We start from the raw sequence: 9,153 nt of genomic DNA, 5'->3' as shown, positions 1-9,153 counted from the left end.
AAAAAGAGGCTTTTTAGGGAAGTTGATGTCAAAAACTTTAGACCTGTTTTTTTGTCTCTTCTGGACATTTTAAACAGATACGGCTATTTTGAATGATGTACAAGTGTTTTACTCTAGCATGGTTGTGAAATTCTCTGACTAAGACAGTTCCGTTCAAATCTTACCTTTGCCACTGACTAGTTCTGGGACCTTGGGTCATATTAACTAACTGTGCAAGTGTCCATGTTCTTTTTTTTTTAACCCATGAATTTCATCTGTTTTGTCATAAATGTGTGTGAGATTGCTTGTATGTATATCTATACACCACATGTGTGCTGGTACCAGCAGAAGCCAGAAAAGGACATCAGATTCCATGAACTAGAGTTACAAGTTGTTGTGAGCCACCTGATATGGGGGGTGCTAGGAAACAGACTTGGGTTCTCTGTAAGAAGTTGCAAATGAATGCTCTTAACCACTGCACCATCTCTCCACCCTGTCTGGGTGTTCTTGACTGTAATTGGGATAGTGCTGATGAAGAGCCGGGGATTAGATGGAGTGCCTGTGAAGTGCTTAGCATGGTGCCCGTGGTGTACGTGCATCGGCATTATTAAATACAGCTGTCATTTCCACGGTACTGTGGATAAAACTGCGGGGAGAGAGTAGCTTTGGCCTTTGGCCTCTGGTGCCTCAGCCGTGCTGTAGAACAGGATGCAGTCTTTCCCCACAGAGGGGTATGGCATTGTTTAGACACCTAAAAGGCTTACGCTGCCTGGGTTCTGATAAATAATTCATTCTCTCCCCTGTTGCTTCCTGGGCTTTGGAAATAAATGTCAGGAAGATTGACTGTCAGGGTCCTACAATGTTAGTTTTTCCAGACTTTCCAAGATTTGGAGCTGTGGTGACTGGACACCAAGCTGCCATGAAAGAGCACTGGGAAGCTGGTTATCTGTGGTGCAGCCATAGTAAAATCAGTGTGACCTTAATTCTACATTGGTTTCTTGGTGTGTGAGCTGTTTTAAAACAACAGAATCAAGGAAGAACATACATTGAGTGAGAGTGAACAGGAATGCATGCACATCTAGGAGTCATGTTATCAAATGATGGCCTGGGTGGGAAGGTAGGCATTTCTTAACTAGGATATTGCACCTCAGAATGATAAGGCTATGATAAGACTGCCATCCTGTCAGTCATTCTTGAGTACACTGCCTGCTGTGACAGTGGCCACATTTATAACAGGGGCTCCGGAAGTGGAGACTGTTCTGTGCTTAGAAGCTTGAGCTGTAGAAAGGATTGAATCCAGGGCTGTCCAACCCAAAGGCATCTTCTCTGCTCTGCATGCTGGCTACATCCAGATGTTTACAGCTGACTATCATTAGCAAGCGCTGAGGGGCTTCAGCAGTAAGGTCCGTGGTAGAGAATAAGGACACCCACATTCCAGCCCTGTGTGTGCGCTCAGCAAATGGCTCTGGAAAAAGTGCCAAGCCTTGGGAACCTCTGGGTCTTTTGTTTGTTTCCTTCAGAGTGAATTATGTTTGGTACACACATCTCACAAAGTTTCTATAACATTAAGATGAGATGATAACTGGGAAAGAGCCGCACAAATGAGTGATGTACCAAGAAAAGGCTTACATTATTAATTTTTTATTTTGTTGGGCTTTTTTTTGTTGTTGTTGAATGCAAAAACCTCCACCTGATTCTTTCTGTTCTTTGACAGGGTTTTTGGCCTTGAATCTCCAAGGGTGATTTTAGGACAAGGAGAGTTGACTTCAAGGGCTCTCTCTGCCTCTTTCTTTTGTTGGCAACTTAGAACAGAAGACACAGCTCATTCTCCAAAAGCCTCTTCTGCTAGCATCATCCAGTGATCATTTTTTCCTTGCCTGCTTACTCCTCTCCAGTTCTGTCTAAGATCCAGTGAGACCCAGGAATTAAAAGGCAGATCAAGCATCAGGGTTTCTATTAGGAGGAGAGGAAAAAGATGTACGAAGCGATGGTTGAGTGTACATTCTCTCTCTCTCTCTGTCTCTCTCTCTCTCTGTCTCTCTCTGTATGGGTGGGACACAAGTCAAGTGAGGACATGGCTGGTCCTGCCTCATTAGCTGTTGGCAGCATCAAGGAGGCGGTGCTAAGATTTCTAGGATATGCATTCAGGTCTGACCTGAAGGGAGGGAAGTGAGCATAGGGAAAGAAGGCAGGATGTATGTGCATGTTCCATAAACTCTAAGCAACTGTACTGGATGGGGTAAGGGGAAGCAGAGGAGAGAGTGGAGCTTTGTTCTCTCTCTCTCTCTCTCTCTCTCTCTCTCTCTCTCTCTCTCTCCCTCCCTTTCTCCCTCTCTCCTCCTCCCTCCCCCCCCCACGCCCCAGTGTGTGTGTGTGTGTGTGTGTGTGTGTGTGTGTGTGTGTGTGTGTGTGTGTGTTTGGACCATGTGCTAAAGGGCCTAGAGAAAGCCTGGGGTTGTGTTACTTTTCCAAGGGAGACATGAACAATGTCTGTTTCCCCTAAATTAAGCAATAATAACAGACCAGAGGATTGATTTCATCCAGGTCTGTCTTGGTGACCCAGTGAGTTTATTGGGCTCACTTATAGGAGCTCAAAGGAAGGATTACTTATAGGAGCATGTATGACCTAAAAACAGCTGCTTTACCAAAAAGTCCCACATTGCATGGGTGACAACCTCCTTACAGTTGCATAGATGGAGCCTACCACTGACCTGCTGCCTTCCGTGGACTCTACTACCTTCTGAGACATGTGCATTGGGTGGCTGGTGTAGGATGGGGAGGCCAGAATTTTAAGAGAGGGTTGATGGCCCTTGCCAGCTCTCCTTCTGTGAGAGATGGTAACAGCCCCAGTCTTAGGAGGGTTTGGATAGTGTGACCAATCAGAACTGCTTCACTTCGGAGAAGACAAAAGAAACATCAGGCCTGGTGTGCAGTGTTCCCCAATACCTTGCCTGAGGATTGTGGGGGCAGATTTACCCAGAACAATGGAACATTCCAGAGCCAGGACATGATAACGAGACAAAGGCTAGTGGCAGAAAAACCCTGGAACAGAAGGCTTGTACAGACAGGAGTGGACAGGAGTCGTCTGAGTCCAGAAAGAGTGCTTACTAGACAGACTTGAGGACAGACTGAGGTAAGGGGTCAGGGAGGAGCAGAGGAGGAAGACTAGCCTGTCCTGATGCTTTGACTTGAGGCTGCCTAGTTTTCTTCCCAGTCCCAGAATTCTCCGCTCTTCGTGAAATGTGGGTAGTTGACAGCAGCAACTTGTTTTCAGAACTTAAATTATTCCAAGCTCATTTATGAATATTTCATTTTTTGCTAACTAATTGGTTTCGAGGATCTGAATTATGGATGTAGAGGATGGAAGATTAGTTTTGTCACTGCTGTGTTGGAAGCTTTCGGGGCTGATTTTATTTCTTCCTTAACCACCGGATTCCACACTGCTCATTAGTTTACTTCGTCTGGCTTTGTGGGGTCAGGCCACTGGGTTAGGTGCTAAGGGATATAAAGCATAATCGGGAGGACTCTCACTGCAGAGAACCCCCAGTTTATTGGCAAAGTGACTCCACGCCAGTTTGTCCTGCTGCTCATTGTGCTGGGCTACCACTGAATGTCACCAGCCCAGCCCAGCCCAGCACAGTATGTCTCTGGACAAAGCAGAGGGTACCCTTTACAATGAGTTTCCCATGCTTTCAGGCAAGGGCACAGTTCTCCACAAGACGCTAGCCACAATGATCATCTTCTTTGAATGGCTAGCTGCAATTTGGGGGATTGTTGTGGTCTTCCTCAGGTTCAGTAATTTACTAGAGGAACTTAGAGAACTCAGCAAAGTCCTACATGTACGACTGTAGCTGGGACTAGAATGGCTTTCTGTGGAGCTTTGGGTTTCCCACACGGTGCTGGATGTCAACACCTCCTTCCATCCTTCGTGTATGATGAGATCAAGCTTGACCCAGGGAGTCTCTCCAGTTTTCACTGCACACAGCTGTTGCTGGGTTCTGGAAGACATACTGCCCATGTGTGATCTCCACCCTCCTGGGGCTTCTTATCCCTTCCTCTCTGGTCCTTCTGGAGGTCAGAGGTGCTATGTCATGTTGCAAAGTTCCCATCACATGTCACCTGGGCCAAAGCTTTCAGGCAGACACAGACGTACCTGTCAGGTCCTGAAGGTCCCCCAGGGCAAGGACCAGACCTCTCTGTAGGTTAAATTCATTTTTACTACACAGCTGCACACTCACAGCGTCCAGAGAGCAGCTTCTGTCTGCACAGCAGGGCATCGCTCACCATGGGCTTAGAGCTGGGCCACAGACTCCAGTCAGCTGCTGTGTGTTGGGTTGTGCAGCTCAGCTGATGGCTGTGAAGTGGGTGTTCGGTAGATTCTGCTAATGCTGCTTCTTAGATATTAGTCACTGTTCCTTCAGGTTGCATATGTTGCTGTAAAGAATAATACTAGGAAGTCTTCAAGACTGTGACGTAAAGGCTTTGTTCTTATTCTGTTACTGGATTCCTTCCTTGAACCTTCAGTGCCCAGTGACTTCATTGCCTCCTGGAACCCAGCCTCTGTCCTTGGTGGTATCTGATTCTGGCAAAGGGACCAAAGGGCACTTTGGTCTCTTAGTGTGTTTTCATGTCTGTTAACACCATTTCCTCCCATTTTTACCCACCTGAAATGCCCTAGTGAGATGGAGCAAAGTCTGAAATAGTGCTCCCTATCCAGGCTGGAGCAGGCTGTGGCCTAGATCCTCAGGCAGGGCTGACCTGTGCTTGGCATTGTAGCTCTGCAGAAGTTCCATCCCATAGGATGCTCCCTTCCCAGGAACTTTCCTGTACCATTCTGCCCCCTCCCCCCATGTCTCTGAATGCTTGAGGACCCTGGGTTGAGGTGGGTTGTGTTGGCCAGAGAACCACAGTCCTGCTGCTCTGCCCTGCAGACTGTGCTCTTATCTCCCTGCCTTGTGTGCCTTGTGGGACCTCATAATTAAAGGGTCCCACAGTGCTAGCACTGAATAGAGTGGCTGGTGTTTCCTATGTGAGCCTCACCTCTTTAAAGAGCAGGAAGAGTCCTGCTCATTCTACAGCCAAGCCTTCATCTAAGATGGTGCCAAGCCCTTGGACCCCTCCTCTCAACCCTGAGGGGTTGTCCAATGCCAGTTCTGGCATTGGGCGTTGCCAAGCTGGGGCCATACCCCTGCTTAGACCATCTTAGGGTCCCTCCCAGGCATATCATAATCCATACAACTACATCATTCCCAGTTCACCTGACTGTGTGCAGTTCGGCCCACTGCTCCTGCTTCCTGCTTAATCCCGCCTTCATTCTGGAGGTATTTTCATGATGAGCACCAGTGGATGAGAATGCTATTGTAATGTGGTTTGGAACTCACTCGGAAACAGTTCTGATCATGCTATTTAAAAATCCCTAGGTCACTAGGCAACTTGAAAAGTGTTACTATTATTGTTCTCCCTCTGATTTGTGGCTTTACATGGTAGTAGTTTTTTCCGCTCCTTTTTACCCAGACAGTTTGAGTCTTTGACACAATCAGAAGAGTTGTGTAACCCATTAGGAATGTGATACTCTCAGCAGTTCCTGAAAACCATTTACAAAGGAGTCCTGGAGCACTTTCTGAGCAATGAATTTAAGTGGAAGTGAGGATTAATAAGGGGCAGGATTTGTGTACTGCCAGCCATCGCCACAGCATGAACTTGTGCCCCCTTCCAGCTTTATTGAAGGAGTTTGTGCAAAGGTTCTGACTAGTTGGTAGTCATGACACAGGATATTGCAAAATCAATTACCATTAGTAGTAGATGCAGGAGCATTAGCATTAAAGATATTTGCAGCTGGTAATTTGGGGAACCACCTCAGACTTTTCATTTTTAATAAAATACAGAACATGACCATACTTAGACAAAGAAGTTGAGTAACTGCCCTGCTCTGCCTCCTCATATGACTGCCTCCTGCTCTGTTGTTTCTTTTACAGAGCTTTTGGTTATGAAGAGAAAGAGAGGCAGGCCTAAGGGTTCCACGAAGAAGCCCAGCACTGAAGAAGAGATGGTCGAAAGCCTGGTGAACCCCAGTGAGGATGGTCCCCTGGCTCCGGAGGAAGGGAGTGACCTGGCGCCTAGCAGCTTGGAGTGTAGCAAGTGCTGTCGGAAGTTCTCCAACACACGCCAGCTGCGCAAGCACATCTGCATCATTGTGCTGAATCTGGGTGAGGAGGAAGCAGACGCAGGTTAGTGCTGCATGCCAGGTTTTTATCAAGAGCAGTTCCAGCCAATACCTGCTTTCAGGCTTGTTGCTTGGAAGTAATGTGTGCCTGCACAGGTCTCTCCATCTGGTTCAGGAGGGTTGTTTACTGTTCCTGAGAATAGTCCTTGGGGTGAAGATGTCATGCAGTAGGTGAGACCCATGGCACGCTGGTCAGAGGTCAGAGGTCAGAGGTCAGAGGTCTTGGCTGGAGAGGCACTGTGGGAACTGCAACAGTGGTAAAGCTCTATCTCCACCTTGGTGAGTTCATGTGTTGGGAGGACAGGGAGCTTTTGGAAGCAAAACGTGGAAGGGCGGTCATCAAGAGCAGCCATTCTAATGTGAGATAATGCTTGAGTGTGGGTCGGGCGGACATTGACGTGAACAGATGGAGTCGAGGGTGGCAGGCTCGGTGGTCCCTGGTGACTGATGGCTAGACTGTGGTGAGCGTTCTTGAAGAAAAACCATCATGTACCTCCTCTGGCTGTGTTCCTGGCTCGACTGCACCACGGAAGCGCCTGGAGTGGGGCTGAGGGTGACCCCAAGCATGGCGTCAAGTGGCTGCATATTGCAGATCCATAGGTGACCTTCTGGAAAGAGATGCACCTCTACGTCAAGGGTGCCCAGGCCTTGAACTCCTTTCTCTCTTCAAGACTCACCCATGTCAGGGAGTTCTTGGTGGGCCGGGCTGTGCCAAGCGTGCCTCGTGCGAGCCCAGCCTGTGGTCACGGTTTGAATCTTGTTCCAGCCTTGCTAGCTGGCTTTAGCTTCAGATTCTTCATCCGTAACCCAGGAATGAAAAGTGCTGTTTTGTGTGAGGGCCTTGAGTGTTCTGTGAGACAGGGCTTCCACAGAGCTTGGCGTAGCGCTTGCTGTATTGGAAGACCCAGTCTTCACTAACTGCTCTGTTAGCTGGTGTACCCAGGTGGCCACAGCACTTTGGCCACCCTAGCTGTTCTAGGGACAGCTCACTTGGACACTGACATGTGCCCGGTGTCTGTTAGGTAACAAGAGCGCCTGGCCTTTGACTCCAGGCCGTCCTCTGAATGGCTGGTCTTCATTTATTTATTGTAAATGTCTCCCAGTGATGAAGCAGGATGCTTGGTATGCAAAATAATCCCAGCACAGATTGGATGAATTATTAAGTAATTCATCAATTTATACTTAACAAGCGTCCAGGTGGGTGGCCGAGGCTCACTGCCAGCATCTGTGGCAGCTGATTAAGACATGCTTCCAATCTCCTAAAGAGCTGTAAAGGTGATCATGTGACCCTTGCTACTTGGTGCGCTAACGGAATCCTGACATGGCAGTGGGCTGGCAGCTGTCCCACAATGTGAGAGGCGTGAGATTTCAGTGGGGGTCTGTATCTCAGCTTGGAAACAAAAGTCATTTTGGAAAATTGAAGATGGGTTTTGGAGAGCAGTTGCTTAGGATCAGGCCATACTGTCGCCGACCCTGAAACCCTGACAGCCCTGGCTCTGTAATTCATTGATGTGGGTTATGGGCATTACTGTTTTCTGTGTCTCTGCTTTTCTGTCTCACTGTCTCTTTTACACCCATATGCAGATATGTACAGACACATGCACTCACACCTACCCCTCCTCTCCCCTGGCATTCTTCTTAATACTTGTTGCCTCTTCAGCTGCTCTGGCCATTAAGGCAGCCTTTCTGATTTCTGCCTGGTCCTTCTACAGACTGGTTCTCTGCCATTAGGTTGTGGTTGCTGTTTCTCCACAGCCTTCTCCTGTCATGGCTGAGATGCCACTGACCTTTCTGAAGGGATTTCAACTCTTTAGTGGTACTGTATTTTCCTTCCTGTGTGCCAGACCTAGGTTTGATTTTGAGGCAAAGTAGTGTACTCTCATCAAGCTGGCATAAAATCTATCTCTTCATGTTAGTTCATCCTCTTTTCCCACTCCAGATGACCTTGTTATGTGGCACTGTGGCATGTCCATGTTCCAGTGTTGAGGTCAACCAGGGCACAGTTGGTGACAATCTGTGTTATTATTTTTTCTTGTGTGTAACTATAAATAAGGACTTAGTAAAATCTCTTTAAGTATTTATCTGTGAGTGTGGTTAAATTCCTGGCTGCAGATCTGCCTAGTCAGAAAGTATGTGTTACTACATTTCTCCATAGATAGCTCCCACCAACGTATGGTCCCAAACTGTCTGGGAGGACCAATGGATGTTATAAGTTCTGTTGTCTTTTTGTGTGCATATGTTATGTGTGTGAGGATGGCATGCACAGGCCAAAGGTATCCTCAGTTATTGTTCCTTGGTTCCTGTCTACTAGACTGGTTCTTTCAGTGGCTTTTAAGCTGCCTGGCCAGTAAGCCCCAGGTATTTGCTAGTCTTGGCCTTCTAGTGCTGAGATTGTAAGAATGTGCTACCATGACTGTGGTTTTAAAAAAATTCTTAAGGGATAAACTTAGATCCATGTGCTTGCAAGATAAACACTTCACTGACAGCCATTTCCCTCACCCCATTGTTTCCTTTCATAATACAGGGGATTCTAAGAAGAAGGCAAATATAACTCAGAACCTTAGAGTATAGGTGAAGTGCCTATTACACTGCCCCTGAGGGAATACCTTACTCCGTTCTTGGCCCCCATATATCTTTCCAGGACTCTTCTGGGATCTCTTTGCATCCTCCAGTCTAGCAGATACACTGTTTTTAGAAATTTTATTCGTGTGTGTGTGTGTGTGTGTGTGTGTGTGTGTGTGTGTGTGTGTGTATTAAGTGAGCTTATAAAAAACTGTTCCCAGGTATACTTTTTAAGACTGTATTTTTTTTAAAATTATTATACAAGCTGTTTTCTAATACCTCTCAGGTTGCAGGGGATGTTCTCAGAGTTTCATAGTGAATGCCTCATTTAGTTCTAAACCTCAAGAGTAAGGCATTGTTATTTTGCCTTAGAAGAGAAGATTGACCAC

General features: G+C 47.1%; 1 protein-coding gene across 2 annotated transcripts in view; it reads left to right on the top strand.

The window, feature by feature from the left end:
- The window catches only part of Zfat (zinc finger and AT-hook domain containing), a 188,343-nt gene that overhangs the window by 46,131 nt on the left and 133,059 nt on the right, over positions 1-9,153 (top strand). For both annotated transcript variants that reach the window (XM_036208746.1, XM_036208745.1), the window contains exon 3: positions 5,955-6,206. In XM_036208746.1, coding sequence (XP_036064639.1) covers positions 5,955-6,206 — 252 coding nt within the window. The remainder of the gene's footprint in view (positions 1-5,954; positions 6,207-9,153) is intronic.

The sequence above is a fragment of the Onychomys torridus genome, chromosome 16 (genome assembly GCF_903995425.1).
Source record: "Onychomys torridus chromosome 16, mOncTor1.1, whole genome shotgun sequence".
Lineage (NCBI taxonomy): Eukaryota > Metazoa > Chordata > Mammalia > Rodentia > Cricetidae > Onychomys > Onychomys torridus.
Note: the sequence above shows the minus strand (reverse complement) of the source record. Positions and strands in the feature narration are given on the sequence as shown.